The 24,340-nt window shown below is 41.8% G+C and overlaps 2 protein-coding genes across 3 annotated transcripts; one reads left to right on the top strand and one right to left on the bottom strand.

Moving 5' to 3' along the window:
* Nucleotides 1-4,195: 4,195 nt before the first annotated feature.
* Nucleotides 4,196-6,351, top strand: LOC131109880 (uncharacterized). Of its 2 annotated transcripts, XM_058062336.1 has the most exons (5): nt 4,196-4,428; nt 4,511-4,704; nt 5,444-5,545; nt 5,709-5,849; nt 5,925-6,351. In XM_058062336.1, exons 2-5 carry the CDS (start codon nt 4,540-4,542, stop codon nt 6,126-6,128), a joined length of 612 nt encoding a protein of 203 aa, XP_057918319.1. In that variant the 5' UTR covers nt 4,196-4,428; nt 4,511-4,539; the 3' UTR covers nt 6,129-6,351. The 2 variants fall into 2 exon arrangements, with proteins under 2 accessions (XP_057918319.1, XP_057918318.1); XM_058062335.1 differs by having other exon boundaries at nt 4,196-4,704.
* med24 (mediator complex subunit 24) lies at nt 5,505-18,369 on the bottom strand. The gene is made up of 28 exons (XM_058062333.1): nt 18,286-18,369; nt 17,957-18,087; nt 17,795-17,877; nt 17,679-17,717; nt 17,519-17,592; nt 17,225-17,448; nt 16,992-17,103; nt 16,764-16,914; nt 16,521-16,634; nt 16,318-16,371; nt 16,151-16,233; nt 15,258-15,344; nt 14,948-15,059; nt 14,628-14,770; nt 14,393-14,430; nt 14,215-14,297; nt 13,100-13,278; nt 12,907-13,006; nt 12,522-12,697; nt 11,578-11,842; nt 11,110-11,291; nt 10,928-11,021; nt 10,758-10,857; nt 9,603-9,683; nt 8,975-9,123; nt 6,557-6,926; nt 5,666-5,780; nt 5,505-5,521 (listed from the first exon to the last, which is right to left on the bottom strand). The coding sequence occupies exons 2-26, from the start codon at nt 18,084-18,086 to the stop codon at nt 6,810-6,812; spliced, it is 2,970 nt and encodes a 989-aa protein (XP_057918316.1). The 5' UTR covers nt 18,087; nt 18,286-18,369; the 3' UTR covers nt 5,505-5,521; nt 5,666-5,780; nt 6,557-6,809.
* Nucleotides 18,370-24,340: the final 5,971 nt, after the last annotated feature.

The raw sequence follows: 24,340 nt of genomic DNA, 5'->3' as shown, positions 1-24,340 counted from the left end.
GGCGGCATCGTGCGTGGCCTCGTGCACTGTAAAAAAAATAAAACTGTAGATTTTATGGTAAAAAAACTGGCAGCTGGGTTGCCAAAATACCACCATAAAAATAACGGTGTTGCCGGTTTTCATTTTACAGTAAAATTCTGTAAAATAAATTTTTACGGTAAAAAAAAATGGCAGCTGGGTTGCCAGAATTTTACCGTAAAAAAACGGTGGTACTGCTTTTCCATTTACAGGAATACACTGTAAAAACAACAACTGTAAATTTTACGGTAAAAAACTGGCAGCTGGGTTGCCAGAATGCTAACCACGGTTAGCATGTTGGTATTGGCCAGCGGCACATTGTAAAAGTTATTTTTTTTTTATTTTTTATTTTTTTATCAGTAATTTTACAAGAATAAAGTCGAATAAACGAATAACCCTAAATAAAAGTTAAAATATTGGCGAAAAAAAAACGCCAACGGCAACAGGATTTTGTTATTTAAAAGATCAAAGAGTGGAATTCATACAAATAATATGCATTTTTTTCTATATCCTTTCATTTTTCATCATGTGGTGGAAGAGGTTTGGACAAAGTTATTATTTTAACAAAACATATCTGTTTGTGTTCCTGAGTACCATTAGATAGTACTCCCACTCCCAATACATGTTCTAAAATATCCAAATATGTTCTAAATATATACTGAACTGCACATATATGCATTTAAACATGTGTCTTTGTCCACCTGTGTATACAAGAGGTGTGCGTGGCGGTAACGTGACCCCCCTTACATGAATGTCACTGAGGTTAATTTAAAACGTGGGGCCCCTATCAGCTTGCAGCCGCGGCTACCTTAGACGAGGTGCAGCGGTGTGAGCATTGCACCTGCAGGCTAATGGCACACAAAGTGGCGGATAAGGTGACACGTCCGATCCCGCGCGATGCGATTGGGTTGCATTTGTGAAAAATGCTTGCAAGTCACCCACACGAGACACGAGACTCCACACAGAGATGCACAATAATATATAAACACAGCACCCTCTGTTGTAGGATGCGTGCAATACAATCCTAATTGGTACACGGAAGGTACAAAAGTACACTGACAGGCCAGGTATACTACATACAGTTCATGAGTTAAAAAAAATAAATACAATTTTAAATTTTAAATTTAAAATTAAGTATTCAAGTACAGTATTCAAGATGGGCGGCACGGTGGACGAGTGGTTAGCGCACAGACCTCACAGCTAGGAGACCAGGGTTCAATTCCACCCTCGGCCATCTCTGTGTGGAGTTGACACGTTCTCCCCGTGCATGCGTGGGTTTTCTCCGGGTACTCCGGTTTCCTCCCACATTCCAAAAACATGCTAGGTTAATTAGCCGCTCCAAATTGTCCATAGGTATGAATGTGAGTGTGAATGGTTGTTTGTCTATATGTGCCCTGTGATTGGCTGGCCAATCACCAGTCCAGGGTGTACCCCGCCTCTCGACCGAAGACAGCTGGGATAGGCTCCAGCATCCCACGCGACCCTCGTGAGGAAAAAGCGGTAGAAAATGAATGAATGAATATAACATTTTAGGGCTGCACGGCGGACGAGTGGTTAGCACACAGGCATCACAGCTAGGAGACCTGTGTTCAATTCCATCTGTGTGGAGTTTGCATGTTCTCCCCCCGTGCATGCGTGGGTTTTCTCCGGGTACTCCGGTTTCCTCCCACATTCCAAAAACATGCTAGGTTAATTGGCAAGCAATAGGTATGAATGTGAGTGTGAATGGTTGTTTGTCTATATGTGCCCTGTGATTGGCTGGCCACCAGTCCAGAGTGTACCCCGCCTCTCGCCTGAAGACAGCTGGGATAGGCTCCAGCATCCCCCGCGACCCTCGTGAGGAAAAAGCGGTACAAAATGAATGAATGAATATCCAAGATAATATAAAATTTAGCTTGCAATATAAGTTCCTCCACTAGATGGCGTCCTTGACACAGACCCGATTATTTTCCCCTCTTTGAGGCTTGAGGGAATAATTGAAAGTTGTCACTAATGGTTGCTTGCTACTGGGATTAATGACTTGTGTGTACAAAAACAGGCAAAAGTTTAGACACACCCTGTCGTCTTACAATATGAAGAAGTGTGTCCAAATCAGAGGATGTTTGACCCATAACAAAACTCCCCTGGTGTCTTACATTGAACTTTCATTGCAGTAAGTACAAAAAAAACTTCACAAGAACAGAAACCAAAGCTTCCGTACTGGAAAAAATCATCTGTTTGACTTTCATCATGTCTGCTATGTTAGAACTGGTGGAAAATGTCCACTATTGATACTATAAACTATATGTTTGGTAGCCTCATTAGCCACTCATCTCATTACAAGGGAGCGGTCATGTGACTATCCTCAGTGAACAACGCTAATGATGAAAAAATAATGTATAAATGCTTCATAGACAAACAACCATTCACACTCACATTCATACCTATGGACAATTTGGAGTGGCTAATTAACCTAGCATGTTTTTGGAATGTGGGAGGAAACCGGAGTACCCGGAGAAAACCCACACATGCACGGGGAGAACATGCAAACTCCACACAAACATGGCCATGGAATCGAACCCTGGTGTCCGAGCTGTGTGGCCTGCGTGCTAACCACTCGTCCACCGTGCAGCCCAATAATAACATAATAATCCGAAATAACACAAGCTATGTTGGGGCTATAACCCATGAATAGCTAAAACTCAACTCTGAACCTCTGACATCACTTCCTGTCCTCAATACATCTGTCTGCTTTTACTGTGACACGCTATCAGGAATTTTATTTATGTTTTATTATGTATATATATTTTTTTTACTAAAAAGGTTAGATGAAAACATAAACGTATGAAAACTGTGGACATTTTCTCCATATAAAGTAAGAATGAATCAAAAAAAATATTGGCAATATATTTGATAGAGAATATTTTATTTTTACATTCAGAAATAATAATTAAAATGAATGGATGAAATGTATTGTTGGTGTGGACTTCCTGACATAGAATTTCTCACCTTCTTTATCAAATTGTTGCCACTCACAACTTTTTTTTTTTAAGACATGGCAGGTTATTTAACTCCATATTGTAAAGTCACATTTGACTTTTTAAAAATCAGTAATTTTACAAGAATAAAGCCGAATAAATGAACAACCCTAAATAAAAGGCGAAAAAAAAAACAACAGAAACAGGATTTTGTTATTTAAAAGAGTGAAATCATATACTTTTTCTTCTATATTCTTCATTTGTATGAAAACCGAGGACATTTTCTCCATATAAATTAAGATAAATCCAATGAATCAACTCCTGAAAGCCACAAATATTGACAATATATTTGATAAGAGAATAATTTGATTTTTACATTCAGAAATAATGGTTAGAATGAATGAATGAAATGTATTGTTGGTAGAATTTCTCACATTCTTTATCAAATTGTTGCCACTCACAAATTTTTTTTTGATGACATGGCAGGTTATTTAACTCCATATTGTAAAAGTCACATTTGACTTTTTAAAAATCAGTAATTTTACAAGAATAAAGCCGAATAAATGAACAACCCTAAATAAAAGGCGAAAAAAAAACCAACAGAAACAGGATTTTGTTATTTAAAAGAGTGAAATCATATACTTTTTCTTCTATATCCTGTAATTTGTATGAAAACTGAGGACATTTTCTCCATATAAAATAAGATAAATCAATGAATCAACTCCTGAAAGCCAGAAATATTATATATTATATATATTGACAATATATTTGATAGAGAATAATTGGATTTTTACATTCAGAAATAATTAAAATGAATGAATTGTTGGTAGAATTTCTCACCTTCTTTATGAAATTGCTGCCACTCACAACTTTTTTTTTTTTTATGAGTCATAAATATATAAATATGAGTCATAAATGTGTAGGGTGCTTTGTTCGGGCAATAGATTTGTTACACGGAAAACCGAGGGCAAAAATAACGCTCATCAATTCTTAAATGAGTCTTTTGGACATTACAAGGAACCCTCTTGTCACCACGCTTAATGACACGCTCTTTAGTAGGCAAGTATTGGGAAAGGCCGGCATATCTAACACGGGGCAGCGATATATATATATATGAGCGTGTGCTCCATCAATCATGGCAAGCGTGCACTTGAGGTCAATACTGTAAGACATTCCCCAGTAGAGGCCATGAGCATCCTGATTGGTGAGTAGTGAGGTCATGCTGGTGAAATGTTGCTCTCATGTCTTTTTCATGAGGAACACCAAAAAAAAGTGGTACAAAGAGGGAAGCAACTTATTTCAACAAATGTGGACTTTTTTTTAATGTGTGTTGTTCAACTATGCCCCTGATTTTTTTTCTATAGCAGTAGAAATTGTGTTAGATTTTTCCATCACGTGATATAAGATAAGTGAAGCGGTTCTTTTGGCCTGGAAGGACGCAAGTCCAGTTTCGGTACAGTGGAGAGAGATTAGCTGGGCACTGTGCACAGGGCATGTTGTCGTTAATCCTCCATTTTCCCCCCTTCTTCCTGTAGGGTTTTTCGCCCTCTCTTCTCTCTTCTCCATGGCCAACGTAGCGAGAGCCGTGCCTCTGCCGGAGCTGTGCGCCGACAACTGCGCGCTGGTTGACGAGGAGCAATTTCAAGCTTTCGTCCGGAGGGGCCGCAGTTTAACCGACAAGATCCTGCTTTCCGTCCCGGACGCGCACACGTCGTGCGTCCATATCGAGGTGAGACGGATGCGTGGGCTTCACCTTAAGTGGTCTTGGATAAAGCTGACGCGGTATCTAAATTGGATTAACGCGGAATATCAGTTGTCGCTGCATTGCCGCAGGCTGTGTGTGGCTGCTAGACATTAATAATCGAGCGCAATCGATTAATCAACATGGGGGGGAAACGGTCAATTTCTAAGTTACTGCGAAAATGACATAAAGATAGATGTTTACTTTCAGTTTTACTTTCAAAATACGAGTGTTTTGCTTTCATTTGTTTAAAATGTTTAAAGCAACGTAATTTGCATAAAAGTATAATAATATTACGAGTGGGTGGGTGACAGCGCCTTGAGAAAAATGAAGAATAACAACAGTTTCAAACCCGCTAAGCGAAGTTCAGGTGTGTGATAGCAGATCCGTACTCCCCGACACCTTAAGAGCGGCGCTGGTCAAGCTCAGTCTGTTAGGTTGCTGGTTTTCCAAGTTCGTGGAGATCGGTGAATCGAGGTTCAAGCCCCGGATTGGATTTGCTTATTATTATTTTATTTGATGACTTATCACTAATAGAGATGGGGTAGAAACAATTAAGCTGTGCTTCTTCTTACTCCTTTTCAGACATAGTAGTAAATGTAACTTGTTACAGGTAACGTTTTCATGTCATATTTCTGATTCCGATGGAATGTGCCGCTTATTATGTTATCTTATTATGCTTATCTATGTTGTAACATGTTGGTGTGATCACTTCCTGACCTTCCAGAGTCTTCAGCTGAACTCCGATGACAACGCAAAGCTCGGAACGGTGGCATCCATCATGAACTTTCCTGCTGCTCCCGTGCTGAGGATTGCATCAGAAAAAGTGGTGAGTGAGAAGCAGTTTACGAGACAATACGAGAGAATTTAATATTTCCACGGTATTGTCCCTTGAGATGTAATGGAGTAAAAAAAAAAATGGCGACTGAACTATGACGGGTGTACTCACTTTGGTGACATTGTAGCAAATATAGTTCCTGGTCTTCTTGCAGGAGATGAGCCTGAGACATATGCACGAAGTTCTTCAGCAGAGTCGAGCCTTGCTTAGCTTTGTCTGTCCTCGGCTACAAAACACACAAACAGTCACAGACCTAATGGACGATGTCAGAGATCTCAGCATTCAAATTAGTAAGGTAAGAACCACATTTTCACCGCTCTTCTTTCAGTACTGTTGCGTCTCTTTAATGATATCGTATATCTCCATCCAGATGCTTAAAATGCTCCAGACAGAATACGTCGTGCAGACACCACCACCCAGCGTGACATTACGTCTACCGGGGGAATACGAGGTTCAAGTGGCCACCCACCTAACACTGGACCGGCTTCGGTCGCTGAGCCAGGACATGGCCGACTTCTTCGGTAGTCTCGACCGCAGCAATGAGGAAACATCGCTGCAGCCTGACACGTCTTAATTAACTCTGCTTTGTTTTTATAACTAGAAATATTTAATGATTACTAATGTTCTATTTTTCTATTTACATATTTATTTTTATGGTCAGTCCTAATATTTATTTGAGGTATTTATTTCTATGTGAATGCACTAATATGACTTGTTGCCTTGTGTCTATACATACCAAAACATGCCTGTTGTCAAGACAATAACAAGTTATTTATTTATGACAATAAAATACTAATACTAATAACAGTAATACTGTCTGCTTCTTATTAGACATTATGAGGCACACTGAAATACCATTCAGTGAAATGATGAAATATTTTTGTGTGGATGCGTCCTTCAGTAGTTTTCAAGCAATTCCTTCCTTTCCACCACTGAGCAACAATCACTCAAACATTGTAGTGAACAGAACAGAAGCAACAGTGAAGGAGGTTGATGGCTTACTACTCCTGCAGAGGAAGTGTTGTAACCGGTGGATGACAGTTGGCGGCCAAATGAGTCACTCACAGGATGACCAAAGGCTCCCTCACAGTCATGTGTTGGCTAACATGTGACACTTCACCTGACTCTGGGATGATGTAAACAATGAACAACATGCATGAGCAAACACTTTAATTATTATTATTATCATGATATCAAAAAGTAGTTTACAAAGTGTAAAATATGAAATCCCCCACTATTCAGGTATTTTAAGCTGTTACAAGGCAGCTACGGCTTTGGCCGCCACGCGTCTCCCCAGCGGCAGAGTTAGGTCGGTGACGGCCAGGACCACTTTAGGTTTGGCCAGAGCGGGCAGCTTCACCAGTTCAGGAACCTGGAGACACGGGGAGAAGATAAATAAATAAATGAATGAATGAATGAAATAATGAATGAAAGCACTGTGTTGCATAACAATCAAAAAACAAGTCATCGTTTATTTTGGGGAACATGAGGAAGTTGGCCGTGGAATCGGTTTTCGGACTGTGGACATGGCCGGGCATGTACCGAGGGGATTCTCCAGCACTCCAGGGCAAAGGGGAAAAAAAAAAAAAGCTGAAAGAAAATAAATTCTTGGGCTATGCTTTGTGTGTGGAAAACATGAAATAAGTCTGTATTCTTTCAAGAATGTTTGCTATATAACTAAATATAATTAACCTGTTCTAATTTGCACAACACTACATTTATGGATAAGTGGATGCAGGATTTGCATGTAAAACTTCCCATCTATAAATATTTGAATTTTTCAAGAAACATTTTATTTTCTGTTTACAAAACCAAAAAAATAATAATAATTGGATATATTCATTCATTTTCTACCGCTTTTTCCTCACGAGGGGTGCTGGAGCCTATCCCAGCTGTCTTCGGGCGTAAGGCGGGGTACACCCTGGACTGGTGGCCAGCCAATCACAGGGCACATATAGACAAACAACCATTCACACTCACATTCATACCTATGGACAATTTGGAGTGGCTAATTAACCTAGCATGTTTTTGGAATGTGGGAGGAAACCGGAGTACCCGGAGAAAACCCACGCATGCACGGGGAGAACATGCAAACTCCACACAGAGATGGCCGAGGGTGCGATTGAACCCTGGTCTCCTAGCTGTGAGGTCTGCGCGCTAACCCCTAGACCACCGTGCCGCCCTAATTGGATATATTGTATATTTAATTTATACTGAACTAATTAATTTATTTTTGCCATGTACAGTATATGCTGGGTCAGAAAAGGCGTTACATGCCATAGTATGTCAATAGGAGGAGGTCAGGACTTTGACTCGGCCACTCTAGTCTTCATTTTGTTTTTCTTCAGCCATTCAGAGGTGGACTCGCTGGTGTGTTTTGTGCTTGAGGTCACGAACACATAATCAGACATCCTCCTTAAGAATTTTTTTTGGTTGCTTTCAGGTCCCAAAGCAGCAAAATAGCCTCATATCATCACACTACCACCACCGCATTTTACTGTTGATATGTTGTTCTTTTTCTGAAATATATTTTATGCCAGATGGAATGGGACACACAACACCAAAGTATTTTCCTAAAAGGTCTTCGGGGATCATTAAGAGGTTTTCTGGCTACATAGAGATGAGCCTTAACGTTCTTTTCGTTCAGCAGTGGTTTTCATCTTGGAATTCTAGAATGCAGGCTGTTTTTGTGCAGTGTCATGAACACTGACCATCTTTGGATGTTGTTTTTGTGGGGTCTTTTGTGACCTCTAGGGTGAGTCGTTGCTGCAATCTTGGGAGTAATGTTGGTCAGTTGGCCATTCCTGGGAGGGTTCACCACTGTTCCATGTTTTCGCTTTTATGGATAATGGCTCTCACTGTAGTATTCCGGGATCTCAAAGCTCTAGAAATGGCTTAGAACCGTTTCTACTTGAACTGGGGGGCAATCACTTTCACACAGCACCATGTATGTAGTATGTAGGTTTGGATTTTTTTTCTTGCTTTATAATAAAATGTTTCATTTTAAAACTGCATTTTGTGTTAAGTTGTGTTGTCATCCACAAATATTTAAATTTGTTTGAGGTTTTGGAACATTTAAGTGTGACAAAAATAAGAAATCAGGAAGGGGGTAAACACTTTTACACTATATTGCTAATTATATGTAAATTGAATTTACAAAAATATACTAAAAAAGTACAATATAGTAGTCTTGCTTGAATGATTACTGAATCTATTCTCACCTCCCCACCCCCTCACCCAAAAAATACACTAAATATTAACAGCTACACCAAATACTCATATGATTCTAAAACATCTGTTCTTTAAAGTCAGCATCACTTAGCAAGAATCTGCACTTAATTCTGCTCTTTTCCAGTAAAGTGTGATGGAAGGGGGGGGCCGCGCCCCTACCTCCCATTCACCACCTGTCTGGTGACTCACCATCGTAAAGGGCATGAACTGCAGAATACTTCCACGACTTCCCTGCTCCAAGCATTCCACACACTCCTCCATGAAGCTGTGCACAAACTGGGTGTGAGGCCCCGCCATCTTGGAGCCCAGGATGGAGGAAATGAGCAGGAAAAGGTTGGCTGAGGAAAAGGAAACGGATCCAATAAATTTTACAGGTTGAAGTTACAATGTTTGAAAAAGAAAACAGAACAATGTACTTTTTTATTTTTTGTGTTCCATGTTCCATTAGAAACTATTACACAATTCAGCGATGGAGGTGATGATAATGCCACGTTTTGAGATATTCATAATACGTTGATGTGGTTGTTTGCAATGGTGTAGGACTGCATTGCATCATACTAAGAGGTAGAAGAAAGCCTCCCCGTTGACAAATTTTGCATCATTTCCTGTCTCTCATTTTGCTTGTACAGACAAAACACGAATGAATGTGGAATGTGGAAAAACAATCATCTAGTGACTCAGTGGTGCAACCCCCCCCCCCGCAAGACACAACATGAGACATCACTTGACTCTGTAAGAGTGCTACTAAGAAGGGAGGAGTTACAAAGCAAGGCACAGGAAGTAGACAAACGTTCCTGCCCTATGACGGGTATCTCACCCAGGACCCGGTTGAGAGGGTCTCTCATGTTGACAGTGTGGAGTTGCGAGGCGGAGAGGGAGCTGCTCATCGATCGGTCTCCTTTGGGATGGAGAGGGAAAAAAAAAAAAAAAAAAACGAAACAAATTAAAAATTGAAGTTCCAAGTATTATGTTGTGGCCATTAAACCGTCAGCCTCATTTGAGGTTGTGAAAGCCTATCAGGCTTCCTTCCGCTCCATCTGTTCATCCTTAAAATAGTCTTATGGGGCACATTTCCACTTCTTATGAAGTTGACAGGCTCATTGAGTAAATATTACTGTAGAGTCATGGTTTTTGGATTAAAAAAAAAAAACAACACAATGTTTTTTTTTTTTTGAAGATTTAATTCAGCTGTTTTGATGTGACTAAACTGATGACTGGGTTTCTTAAGTACCGTATTTTCAGAATTATAAGTCACACTTTTTTGCATAGGTTGGCTGTTCCTGCAACTTATACTCCAGAGCGACTGTTTGTACCATAAACACTGGACACCTTTTCTGTTCATGTTTATTTTTGGTGTAGCTGAATAATCATTGGGGCGGCACGGTGGTCTAGGGGTTAGCGCGCAGACCTCACAGCTAGGAGACCAGGGTTCAATCCCACCCTCGGGCATCTCTGTGTGGAGTTTACATGTTCTCCCCGTGCATGCGTGGGTTTTCTCCGGGTACTCCGGTTTCCTCCCACATTCCAAAAACATGCTAGGTTGATTGGCGACTCCAAATTGTCCATAGGTATGAATGTGAGTGTGAATGGTTGTTTGTCTATATGTGCCCTGTGATTGGCTGTCCAGGGTGTACCCCGCCTTACGCCCGAAGACAGCTGGGATAGGCTCCAGCACCCTCGTGAGGAAAAAGCGGTAGAAAATGAATGAATGAATGTGTTAGCATATCTTACAACTATTCATTTTATTGTTAGAACTTGCCTTCCAAGAGGACGTAATGTCTGTTTTGGTTAAGTAGTTAGTAAAATAAATTACCCGCAAAAAATGCAACTTATACTCCAGTGTTATTTATGCATGTTTTTTTTTCTACCTCATTATACATTTTTGGCCTTGTGCGACTTATAGTCCAGAAAATACGGTATTAATTTGCTTTTAATACCATTTTACTGTGCCTTGAATCATATAGAGACTGACCTGGACTGGAAAGTGTTACGGGCTCGTCCTCATTGGAGCTGAGGAGACGCATGAGCTTGGATGGTTGAGTGTCATCCAAAGGAAAGAGGCTGTTATAATCCTGCAATCCAAAAGTACACAAGATCGCCAAACCTCATATTGTTTATAATAAAACCAGCAGCGCGCGTTACCTCAATATCTTCTCGCTGTCTTCTTCGTTGATGAGCGGAAACCGAGCCTTTGTGGTGGGACGAATAGGAGCTCAGAGCGCACCACACGGACAATCTGAGAAGTCATCGGTAGGGGAAGAAATTAATACTCAAAAGTGATTTAAAAAAAAAAACAAAACAAAACACTGGGATCCGTATCATACTTTGCCAACGCTTTGCCAGGTGGATCTACCAGATTGTGCCAGTGGGCGGAGTCAGTGAGGAGGTTGGGGACTATTGTGCCCAGCAAGGTGAGGGTGATCTGCTGACTATCCAGACAGAAGATACTGTAAAGCAACTCCACCACCCGGTTGGCCCACTCCTGCCGGGTCTCCTTGAGAAGCTCCTAAGATTAGATGGGGCGTCTTCATTACACACACAAATTAAACTGCAGGCTATATTTACCTCCAACAAGCATAAATCAGTGGCTGGGAGATGTTAGACATTAAAAAAAAAAAGTTAGTTTGTAGTATCACTCAATATTGACATTTCTACATGAATGTCCACTTGCATCGGGGCCGAATTGATGCTACAGTGAATAAAAAATGAGGTGTGTGGCAGTTTGAGCAATACTACAAACTATGTGATTGCAGTTGAATAATATTGCTCCACGTGTGTCCCAGCCCATCTACCTTGACTAAATTATTTGTGAACCAGAAGACCCCTCCCATGTTGAGGAGACTCTGAAAGAGATGCAGCGCTCGGCTGTCCACCCAGCCTTTACGCAGCACCGTCTGGAACTGTTTGGTGAGTGCGGCCTGAATGGGCTCCTTGGCTGGAAGCAGGTTCCGGTAGGGAATGGGCTCCTGGCCCTCCACCGGGCAACGCAGGGCCGCACCCGTTTGTTGGAAGACGTCGGCGCACATGTGCTCCATGATGGAGCTCATTATTATCACACTGGAGAAAAAAAAAAACACAGAAAGGAGGAGGTTGTTATATACACACGATGACCAAAATATTAGGTATACGTTCACTCTACTGAGAGTTCACTTTCAGTTTAGTTTTGTTTGTTAAGTTAAATGAACTAAAAAGCTGCTCAACCAATTTCCCAGGATGCTTAGAGTGCAGATTCAGGAAGTAGTGAAGTGGACGCTAATATTTGAAGTCATACGGAACGATCATGTTTTTGATCTGACAAATTTTAAGTATGTTTGATCGAGTGTGGAATTACTACAGCTTCTGCTTAGAAAGCCTGGACCGTTGCAACTGTTAAAACTCCAATGGAAAATCTCAAGTCTCTCATCGGAGCTAACATGGAGTGTGAGGTAGCATTGCGGGGTTGTTAGTGTGTCTTTCCGTGTAAATATGCCACGTTACAATATGGTCACAGTTAATGGTAATGGTTTGATTTCATTTGAACATGCATCAGATTACAATTGAATGCATCACATAATCAGTTCACAGTTGTAGGAAAAGGAGTAGAAAGAAGCAAAGCTTATTAAATCCTACCCCTCCATCCGGTACTTTTACAATCAGTAACTGTTACATTTGTTCACTTCCTGCTTTCCTAATATAGTTTAAGGTTTTATTTTCCTTATTTTTGGCCCGTACCATAGTAAGTAATGACTGTTTATACCGTTCGCTGTAAAACTGCAGTGTGTTCTCGCCATAGAGTGGTGTGACAAGCTGTCGAATCATGGTCTGAGGTTTCTCCCTCTCGTCCCGCCCCAGCATCCTGACGTGGGCGACCAGCCACGCCACCGCACATATGGCCATACTGCACACTTTTCCCTTGATGTTGTCAGTGATCTTCTGCACTCGGTGAAAAAGAGGAAGGGAAATTGGAAAGAGAATGCGTGACTAGATTCTTTTGCGTTGCGTCACATGAAAACTTCAATGGAATAGCGGAAATGGAGACACAAATTACTACAACTCTAAAGTACGTCACAGATCTTGCCATAGAATGTCACGCCAACTTGTGCAATGAGCTAAATAACATATTTAGAGAAGCTCAAACGAACCTGCACGGCCTCTACAGACAGAACACCATTCTCCCATGCGTTCAAAACTTCCAAGATGGCCGCCGGGGTGCTGAGGCAGATTTCGTGCCATTTCACTTGACTGTCAGGAGACAACAGATCCAATTTTAGGGTAAATTGTGATCCATTCTTATACATGGATAGATATGTATTCTTGGAGGCACTTCCGACTCACACTAGCTTCATCTCTGAAGAATTGTTCAGCAGGGTCACGAGACTCTCCACTTTACCAGGCTCGGGCCTGAAGCAGGGGTGGTCTGGGTTCAGAATCTTTCCCTCTTCTGGCATACACGTTTGCAGCCATGTTTCAAAAAAGGGCGTCTCCCCTGAGGGACTGGGGTCAGACAGGACCACCTGTCGAAAGAAGACAAACGTGATGATGATGATGAGGACTCAGCTGGTAGGGGTGCAGGCAGGGATGATGAGGAAAATGTGAGCGAGGCCATCTTGTGGCAGTGCCGTGATCTGCACTGCACAGCTGACCATTTAGAAATGTCTATGATTATTCCTCCCAAAAACATGCATATTAGGCTAACTGGCTAGCATTTTGACTCACCTGGTACATTCTCTTTCTGTTTTGTTAGTGACCAGGAAGCGCAAACATTTTTCATAAACTGTGAAACACTTTGGGCTCTAATGTCGTGGCGCAGCGCGGCGCACCCCACACAGTAGTAATTTTGTCCAGCGCACCTCTGTGAGCAGCCAATTTAGTAAGATGACAGACTGAGCTGTGTCGAGATGGGCGTGGCGGCGCACCAGGGTAACCAGCTCCAACCTGGTCTATTCTTGGCGCAGGCGAAGCGCAGCCTGCTCAGTGGTAAATTTTCCACATTTCATTAGGGAAAAAAAAAAGCATGTCTCAAAAGTTTCTGGGCTTCTGAAAAGACACAAGTGGATATAAGATACTTTTTCCTTCAGGGTGCTTATGAATATTATTCCGTACCAAACCAAATTGTACTGCTTGGTGGAAACAAAGCTTGGAAACACCCCCTGGTTCCAAACAATGATACCCCCACAAAAAAGTTCTAAATCTGTGACTGGATAGATTACCCTGACATGCCCTTGATTGTCAGGAACTAATCCTACCGTGATGCCTCCCAAAAACATGCATATTAGGCTAACTGGAGACTCTGTCCAAAAGGTGTGAATGTGAAGGTTATTTGTCTATACAGTATATCCCAGTGACTACCTGCACAGTATCCCTGGAATAGGTTCCAGCTCACCAGTGACCCGAATGAGAACAAGAGGTATAGAAAAATGTAGCAAATGCGTGGCTGTCCGTGTGCTGACCTCAGATCCGTATGTTTGCACCACATGGCAAAGCATCAGGAAGGAGATGTCAAAGAGCAGCGCCCGGACAGATGCAGACTTAGCTGAGGAAGATGAGGGAAAAAGTCTCCATGTTAACATCGACCCCATTTAAAACAGCATGATAATAAATAATACAATGTCATGTAAATATACTCACATCCTTCACCACTGATGTGCTTGGGAAACTCATTAAGCCTGCAAATATAAACAATAAGTTAGTACCCTGATGTGTGTACATTGTACCCCAAGAGATTCTGTGAGATTTCGTTAACAAGGAAATCATAGGGCCCAATCGAAGATAGCGTCATTCAGAACAAGGCATTATTATCCTCCGTTTGTACAAATGATCATTAGACAGTGTACCTAATGAAGTGTACGGTATGCATACGAACTTGATAAACTTGCGGGCGAATGACTTGAGTTTCCCCGTGGCAGCTGCCGCCGCCAGGAGCAGGTCCAAGCTCTTCCCAGACAGCATATGACCGAGAACACCCAGAAGGCCCTCGGGAGACTTGGAGTGATCAGCATCGACTGTCTATTGGGTCAAACAGAAGGTTCAAGTTTCATTTTTGTAGCAGAAATTACACGATCAGGCAAAGAAATGCACCAAAAAAGTGTTAATCTTAATAGTATAGAGACATAAGGACTCTGGCTTTAATAAGGAACAGTTGTAGTATTTGGTGCTTTTTAATGGCGTTTTAATGGTTTGTACCTTAAGAATATTGGTCACAGTCGGTTCAGCTCGGAGGATGAGGCCTGGGTTGGGTTGGATGTTGGCGTTTTCTGCGGTTTTTAGTTTTGGGGCAAACTTCCTGTCCTCCGTCCTAAGTCAAAGGTGCAGAGGACGGGGGGTGGGGTGGTGGTGGTGGTGGGGGTTTTACCGATAGGGTGTCCAAGGATATAAGGGTAGGGTAAAAAGGAGGGAAGGAAACAAGAGGGTGTGATACTGCATGAATATAATGAAATATAAATACAGTATATTATGTTACATGTTAATGAATTGGAAGAATAGAAAGATGTACCGTTTTGATGTCAGGATCTCTGTGTTGGATTCAGACAGCAGGCCAAGCTTGTTACACTCTTGTAACAACATGCCCAGGCAGTCACAGCTAGGAGGAAAAACATGCATGAATTATTATTTCACAGTACATTACGGGGTAGCTACAGTACAACAGTGGCACTCGATGTAAGTAAAAGTAAGTAAAAGGTCTGCATTGAGAACCTCTATTTTATTCATTCAGGGCGGGGTACACCCTGGACTGGTGGCCAGCCAATCACAGGGCACATATAGACAAACAACCATTCACACTCACATTCATACCTATGGACAATTTGGAGTGGCTAATTAACCTAGCATGTTTTTGGAATGTGGGAGGAAACCGGAGTACCCGGAGAAAACATGCAAACTCTACACAGAGATGGCCGAGGGTGGGATTGAACTCGGGTCTCCTAGCTGTGAGGCCTGCGCGCTAACCACTCGACCACCGTGCAGCCCCCTCTATTTTATTCATTCATTCATTCATTCATTCATTTTCTACCGCTTTTTCCTCACGAGGGTCGCGGGGGGTGCTGGAGCCTATCCCAGCTGTCTTCGGGCGAGAGGCGGGGTACACCCTGGACTGGTGGCCAGCCAATCACAGGGCACATATAGACAAACAACCATTCACACTCACATTCATACCTACGGACAATTTGGAGTGGCTAATTAACCTAGCATGTTTTTGGAATGTGGGAGGAAACCGGAGTACCCGGAGAAAACCCATGCATGCACGGGGAGAACATGCAAACTCCACAGGGGGTGGAATTGAACCCTGGTCTCCTAGCTGTGAGGTCTGCGCTCTAACCACTAGACCGCCATGCCGCCCCCCTCTATTTTATAAAGGTCTTAAATCAGGCACTTAAGAGTTGCACTCACTTGCATCTTTGATCAGCTTTGTCCAGCAGAGGCGTTAGTTTGAGAAGGTACTGAAAGGCAACATTCACATCCTCTGTAAAGTCCTGTGGAAATATGTTTGCTCTGTTTAAAACGGGTGTTTGAAGATTCCGCACATGATATACTCAAACAAAGAAAGATTGTTTCACCTGTCCTTTGTCACTCTGAGGATATTTCTTCAGTCGCAGCAAAACTTGTGGAATCTAAAAAGGTGAAATTTAAAGCTGGAGTGATTGTGTTTCTCATAATGATTGTGACATTAAAATTGGACTATACACCACTGAAGGGATTTGAGTTTCATGTGTGTTAGCTAAGTGTAAGTCGTGCTCCACAAATTAATTCATCAGCTCACCTTTAGGAACGTGAACGCAGTCCATTTGAGCTCCTCGGTGCCCTCTGGTGACTCAATGAGCCCGGTGAAACAAGCCTTCCATATCTCCAGCACAAAGAAAGACGTTGGAATTCTCTGTGGAGGAAAATATATATTTTTTAAAAATATATAATTTTTCTGAGATTTTTTTGTTTTCTGAAATTTCCCCTTGTGGGGCTAATAGAAGCATATTTTATATTATCTAAAAAAAAAAAAATACATTACCTGCATTCTCTTGATCATCATCAGCTGCTCGACCATTGGTTGTGTCTCCCCTGTCAAATTCATGGTCCCTTCCAGCATAATGAAGGCATGAATTGACGGAAAGGAGGTGTAAGATGGTACGTCACACTGCACAGACAGCATCAGTGGGATGCTGAGAAGAAAATAAATCGGTTAATTAATTAATGAAACTAAATTTAATGCAAATACTCGATGGCGCGGAATGCGTACCCTTTCACCAGTGACAAACTTTCCTCCATTTTTGTCCTCAGTGTTGGGTTAGATACATAGCCAAGACCTTCACTCACTTTAAGCATAGCTTGCTCCACATTGCTCCAGGAGCCTTCAAGAAATTGGGAGCATTAAAACTGATACTTCATGCTAGGACTCTCTCGTGAATGAATGAATGCCTGCCTGCAGAGAAACTGCAGTACATGCAAAAAGTGTACAGAAACCACATATACCTTGATCTTCCAGTCGGGCGATGTGCACCAGGGCTCTGTTCTTGGTACTGCTAATGAGTTTGTGCAGCCTCTCTCTGCATTCTGACAAACAGGCCTCCGTGCCGCTTGTCGGGCCCAGTTCCCTCAACCTTTCGCAGTACCACGCGCAACCCTGAAGGAGCCACACCACCACTCCGAGCAGAGCGCGACACAGTCCAATGCATTCCTCCGCTTTCCCGTGACAGCTTTGGGGTCAAAGAGATGCAGTTGAGAAATGCCCGTGTTTCAATCAGTAGACATTAAACCAAAACTTACATAAGGCGATGACAGAACATGTCCATTATCTCCAGGAGTGATTTCACACACAGATCTCGTGAAAAATCATCAAACTATCAGGAGGGAGAGCTCGTCATTAGAACTTCCTGTTTAATAGCTTATTATAATCAGGTTATTTACATAGTTGTTATGAGGTTACCTTGCTGATGGCTATGAGTACGCTTGAATAAGACACCATCTAAGGACAGATTGTGACAATAATGGTAAAAAAAAATCTACATCACTTTCTTAAATATAGTAAGGGTTTTCTCCTACCTGGGAACTTATAGCATATTTGAGATAAGACAAGATAAGAGGGTTGGGAGAGGGTCCGATCATCGCCTGTTCCATTAGCGCCTCTGGAAGACACACAAAATAAGAAACAAACAAACATAAATATAAAAACCGATGAATTAAAGTAGAAATGATGTCTCTAACCTGCGAGATTAAGATACTCCCATGTTGCTCCCTTTGGAAAGTTCCTCTTGATATTAACAGCCCACTGGTAGTCGCTCCATCGCTCCTTCCAAGCCTGCAGAATTGCTTGCTTCAAGTTGACGACTTTCATTCTGAAAAAATGTCACACGTAGAAAAAGATTTAGAGAAAGTAACAATGTGGATGTAATTTTTTTTTTAATGGCTCAGGCTGGCCATTCTCTAGCGGCACCTTCCATTGATACTGTGGTGTACATTAACGTGTATAAAGGTGTGAAAGTATATTAAAAAAAGAAAACGCTCACAATCTACGACATATTTTTGTTACTTACCTGGCGTTTTATGAGCTCAAATTGGTAACATATATAACGTATTTAAATCGCTGGTCATTATTTTTCCTCAGCGTCTAAGAGCAAGCGACGCCATTTTGCTTTCAATAACGCGAGCGTTTATTGGTTAGAATTTGAGCGTGCCAGTATACTCTTCACGGATTGGATAGCTCTAAGACAATTGCAGAGTAATTACTGACAAACCCACTAGATGTCGCTCTTCACCACCGCGAAAACTCAACATAGTATTAATAGGAGATAAAGTCACAATTAAATTCAAAAGCACAAATCACACAAAAAACAAACAAAATATGACCAGAAATTAGGAATTAAGTTTTTAATTTAATCATATTTTGGTTAGAATTTGTGCTTCACTGTGAATAAACACCTGACACTGCTACTACTGTATATCACAGGTCCTTTCAAGATAAATTATAATTAGTTGAGTCGTAATTGTCTATTTTCCTTTGTGGCCACTTACCTAATCTAAACGCTTTGAGATGTTATGTAAGCGCCTATCAGCTGTGTTACTTGTCTCCCTTGCCCGTCGTTCCATCTGCTTTGTTTTCACCTGAGTCCATCACAACAGGCCAGACATTACACATTTTAAAAGGTAAAAACAGCTTGCTTGTAAACACCTTTGTGCAAAAATGCAGGATTGATATTTTGAAATAATAGTTTAAATAAAAAGTTTTTGAGTGATTTTTTTTGCTGCTTGCTCTCCATCACATTAAAAAGAGACACTGTTCTCTCCTCAACGGACACTACAGTGAAGGTCCCATGAAGACAAACAAAGGAGTCCATTCTCCATGACACCGGAGACAGCAAAAGATGCTCCGTGTGTCCTGGCAGGTCGGTTGTGATGAGTTGATTGGGTGTTTAAAGATGTCTTATCTCGTTTCCTTCCACGGAGAGATGAATTTGAGTAGGGCGCTGAGAGCTTTTCACCAACGAGGGATCCTATTGTCCCATCTTTAAGTCTATTCTCACGCTTGGCTACGTAAACGTTTGTTGATTCGTACTTGGGTTTCAAGATTCCGTCAGTACAAATGTGGAAAAAAAACGGAATAATGGACGCCTAAACCCTAAACACACCTATTTTTTAATAATCTAAATGATATAATGTGCCTTTCATGGTTATTAAACCCATTTTTAATTCAGTTTAACATGCTATTATGTGCAGTTGTTACACGCTAACGATGGATCTGCCCCATCGATCGAAATTGATCCATCGTTAGCGTACAAATCGATCGATTTCTGCGCTCACGATCGATGGTATATTACAGATTAAACACGTGTATGATGTGACCTTGTATCTCCCTTTTTAAAATAAAATTCATAATCTAATAAATAAAAGCAAAACATTGCCCTAACCCTAACGCTAACCCTAAAGAAAGTATTCTATTATTATTAGCTTTCGAAGGCAATATATATTTTTAGAGACACAATAAATCGAATAACTACAAGTTAACAAATATCTATCTATTTCACAAACCAACACAAACTCGTGTATTTATGAGATACTTTTATTTGTTGTCAAATCAAAGTTTCGTCCGTAGTGTCAAAGCATCGGTCTCCAGCGCAAGGCAGCTATATCCATCGTGAGCGCAGAAATCGATCGATTTCTGCGCTAACGATGGATCCATTTCGGGCGCAGCGCTATCGATCGATCGCGCAGATCCATTGTTAGCGCATAATACAGTTACATAATATCATGTCTCATGAAAGCATCTTCCTGCTGGAAAACGTTGAGTGAATTGACTAGAGGTTTCATAGCTGCATATATCACCATCAAAACATTTTTATTCAAAGCACTTTTTATTAAAGTTACCAAAAATGAAAAGAAATCCACGACTATGTGGGGGAGGGAATGCTGAAACGGGATTTATTGTATGAATGAACAAAATATAATTTACCTCAACTACTTTAATGCATAAATGTAAACAAATGTTTGGTTTTCGTGGAGCTTTGAGCCCTACAGTAGAAGCTCTACTGCTTCTTTTAACCTCAGCAAATAACGCTAACACAACGGACTGCAATTAAACAAAGAAACCCTGAAGGAGAAACTGAATTGTGAGCATCCATCTGTATGTTTGGCACCAGTGAGTATAGTCTTTATGGAACCAAATCAAAGCAGTAGCTCATGACTTCTGTTTATTTGTATTTCTTTTCAAGCACCACTTTTGGTTTTTTTTTCTTCTTTTTCACATCATTTCTCGGCATCCATTTATATCTCGTGGCTGTCATGTCTATACACGGCCTTCGGGCACGCACGCCGAGGTAATTATCAAGGGTTGGGAACCCGGAAATGAGAGTAGGCCCCCTCAGGTTGTCCATTCATGTCACTTCATGAATCAACACATAGACACCTATAAGTCTTACAGGAGAGGCTCATTGTATGGGGGACACTGTTCACAAGTTAGTCATCTAATTAATAGAAGCTCATTAGCATTATATCCTAAATGAAAACCTTCAGCTGTAATGTACTTGCAGAAATCTTCATAATTTTCTATTCCTTCATCGGTCAAGTTCTGCACCCAATCGTTGACCTCAAAGAATGCACAACAATGAGCAAATTCATGAGACAATACAAGCAGTTGATGTTTGCTAAATACAAGGATGAAGAGGACGGCACGGTGGATGAGTGGTTAGTGTGCAGATGTTCGATTCCACCAACAATAACAATAACAACGGTAAAAAATGTACTAAGAAAGTCAGGACCAGGTTTTCAACCACAAAAATATTTCATTTATTAATACTGAATCCGGGCTGCGTAGACCTCACAGCTACTAGGAGACCCGGGTTCAATTCCACCCTCGGCCATCTCTGTGTGGAGTTTGCATGTTCTCCCCGTGCATGCGTGGGTTTTCTCCGGGTACTCCGGTTTCCTCCCACATTCCAAAAACATGCTAGGTTAATTAGCCACTCCAAATTGTCCATAGGTATGAATGTGAGTGTGAATGGTTGTTTGTCTATATGTGCCCTGTGATTGGCTGGCCACCAGTCCTGGGTGTTCTCGCTCAAAGACTGCTGGGATAGGCTCCAGAACCCCCGCAACCATTGTCATTATATGGATTATTAAAAAAAAAAATTATTATGGAAAGCAGGAAGTGAACAAATGTAACAGTTAGTGATTGTAAAAGTACCAGATGGAGGGGTAGGATTTAATAAGCTTTGCTTCTTCCTACTCCTTTTGGACATGTGGAACTGTGAACTGATTATGTGATGCATTCAATTGTAATCTGATGCATGTTCAAATGAAATTAAACCATTACCATTACCATTACCAAGATGGCCAATTAAAACGAATGGGAATTCTACTAACATATAATCATGCTTCCGGATAGTATCCACCTATATGAGATTTGGCAGTTGACCGAATAAAGCATGTACTCTACATAAAGAATCTTAACATTGAATATCCAGGTATGGCTGTTTTGTCCTGGTCTGGCTCCAGAAGTCTTTGTTTGGTGTTTTTGTTTTATAGTATTGTGTGTGTGTGTGTGTGTGTGTGTAGGGGTGTGTATGTGCATGCAGGCCCCAGCTGGCTGTTCTTCGGAAGCCACAGAAGGGACTGTCCCAAGAGATCCAAGGTGCTTAAATTTGCTATTGCATAATTTTAACTAAATGATGACGTGAGAAATTTGTAGACTTCCTGAAATAGCTTTTATTTACCAAATTGATCAGGAAGTAATAACATTATGATTGATCTGGAACGGGAATTTGGTACATTTCTGTTTTGTCAGTGGCCAATAAGTGCAAACACTTCAATAAACTGAAACAGTGTGAAACACTTTGGGCTCTAATGTCGTGGCGCAGAGTGGCGGAGCATGGCGCACCCCACGCATTGGTAATTTTGTCCAGCGCACCGCTGTGAGCAGCCAATTTGGTAATTTGGTAGACTGGGCTGTGTCGAGATGACCGTGGTGGCGCACCAGGGGAGCCAGCTCCGACCTGGTCTATTCTTGGCGCAGGCGAAGCGCAGCCTGAATTGATCAGGAAGTAATAACATTTCGACTGATCTGTTACGGGGATTTGGTACATTCTCTTTCTGTTTTGTTAGTGGCCGGGAAGTGAAACACTTTGGGCTCTAATTTTGTGGCGCCATGCACAGAGTGGCAGAGCGTGGCGCACCCCACGCAGTGTTAATTTTGTCCAGCGCACCGCTGTGAGCAGTCGATTTGGTAATTTGGTAGGTAATTTTGGGGCTGTGTCAAGAGGGGTGTGGGGGCGCACCAGGGTAGCCAGCTCCGACCTGGTCTATACTTGGCGCAGGTGAAGCGCAGCCTGCTCAGTGGTAAATGATTTGGTAATTTGGTAGGTAATTTTGGGCTGGGTCTAGAGGGGCGTGGGGGCGCAACAGGGTAGCCAGCTCCAACCTGGTCTATTCTTGGCGCAGGCGAAGCGCAGCCTGCTCAGTGGTAAATTTTTTGGTAATTTGGTAGGTAATTTTGGGCTGGGTCTAGAGGGGCGTGGGGGCGCAACAGGGTAGCCAGCTCCAACCTGGTCTATTCTTGGCGCAGGTGGCGCAGCCTGCTCAGTGGTAAATTATTAAAATTAATAATAAAATAATAAAATAATAAAATAATAAAATAATAAAATAATAAAATAATAAAATAATAAAATAATAAAATAATATATATATAATAATAAAAAATAAAAAATAAAATTATTCCTTACCAAACTTCACCAAATCAAATTGTACTGCTTGGTGGAAACAAAGCTTGGAAACACCCCCTGGTTCCAAACAATGATCCCCCCACAAAAAAGTTCTTTGTTATCCATCTACATCTGTGACTTCCTGGATAGATTACCCTGACATGCCCTTGATTGTCCGGAACTTCTCCGTGTCTAATCCTACTGTGATGCCGCTATCCACCGCGGCTATTAAAAGGCAGCTCATTTTCAAAGCCAAGAGTTCCTCAAGCCGTGTTAACGGTGATAAAAAAAAATCCATAATGCTTTCATGGATCATTAATAAGATCTTCAATTAATCCAGAAAGAAGCTTCACTTCTACTTTCCGTGTCATACCGAGCACTTGGAAGGCTGGTTGCATAATGGAACTTGGCCACGGGTTTACAGCATAGTGATCCCGTTGTGCAGCCAGTGGCCAGCATGTTTTGTCACTTTCTGGGGGTCAACATGAATCATTTAGGAACACCTAATCTCATACTAATAGTCCAGGATTATTTCACATGAATAAATAACACCTGTTACATTTTACGGTACCTCATCTATCCTGGAGGATATGCACGTGATAATGAAATATTATACATGATTCATCCTAAAGAAGGGATATAAAGGGACCAGAAAATGATCTTACTTAGCCAAAAGACCTTTGGGAATCATTTGATGAATCTGCCCTGCGATTGGCTGGTGACCAATCCAGCTGGGATAGGTTCCAGCATACATCCTTGACCCTAATGAGTATAAGCGGTATAGAAAATGAATGGATGGATATGAATCTAACCTGCGATTGGCCGCCGACCAGTCCAGGGTGTACCCCGCCTCTCGCCGGAAGTCAGCTGGGATAGGCTCCAGCCTACCCCCATGACCCTAGTGAAGATAAGCGGAATAGAAAGTGAATGGACATGAATATGCCCTGCGATTGGCTGGTGACCAGTCCAGGGTGTACCATGCCTCTCGCCGGAAGTCAGCTGGGATAGGCTCCAGCATACCCCCATGACCCTAGTGAAGATAAGCAGAATAGAAAATAGTTGGATGGACATGAATCTGCCCTGCGATTGGCTGGTGACCAGTCCAGGGTGTACCCCGCCTCTCGCCGGAAGTCAGCTGGGATAGGTTCCAGCATACCTCCTTGACCCTAATGAGGATAAGCAATATAGAAAATGGATGGATGGATATGAATCTAACCTGCGATTGGCCACCAACCAGTCCAGGGTGTACCCCGCCTCTCACCGGAAGCCAGCTGGGATAGGTTCCAGCATACCCTTATGACCCTAATCAGTATAAGCGTTATAGAAAATGGATGGATGGACATGACTCTAACCTGCAATTGGCTGGCGACCAGTCCAGGGTGTACTCTGCCCCTCGCTG

Source organism: Doryrhamphus excisus, chromosome 22 (genome assembly GCF_030265055.1).
Source record: "Doryrhamphus excisus isolate RoL2022-K1 chromosome 22, RoL_Dexc_1.0, whole genome shotgun sequence".
Taxonomy (NCBI): domain Eukaryota; kingdom Metazoa; phylum Chordata; class Actinopteri; order Syngnathiformes; family Syngnathidae; genus Doryrhamphus; species Doryrhamphus excisus.
This window is presented reverse-complemented; position numbering and strand designations above follow the sequence as displayed.

Bases quoted from the DNA above. Each gene is read 5' to 3' on its own strand.
- med24 (XM_058062333.1), bottom strand. From the start codon at position 18,086: ATGAAAGTCGTCAACTTGAAGCAAGCAATTCTGCAGGCTTGGAAGGAG. The intron at 17,593-17,678 runs GTAACCTCATAA...CCCTCCTGATAG, and splicing joins TACTCATAGCCATCAGCAAG to TTTGATGATTTTTCACGAGA. The intron at 11,292-11,577 runs GTAGATGGGCTG...ATCTAATCTTAG, and splicing joins TCACAAATAATTTAGTCAAG to GAGCTTCTCAAGGAGACCCG.
- LOC131109880 (XM_058062336.1), top strand. From the start codon at position 4,540: ATGGCCAACGTAGCGAGAGCCGTGCCTCTGCCGGAGCTGTGCGCCGAC. The intron at 4,705-5,443 runs GTGAGACGGATG...CTGACCTTCCAG, and splicing joins CGTCGTGCGTCCATATCGAG to AGTCTTCAGCTGAACTCCGA. The intron at 5,850-5,924 runs GTAAGAACCACA...ATCTCCATCCAG, and splicing joins TCAGCATTCAAATTAGTAAG to ATGCTTAAAATGCTCCAGAC.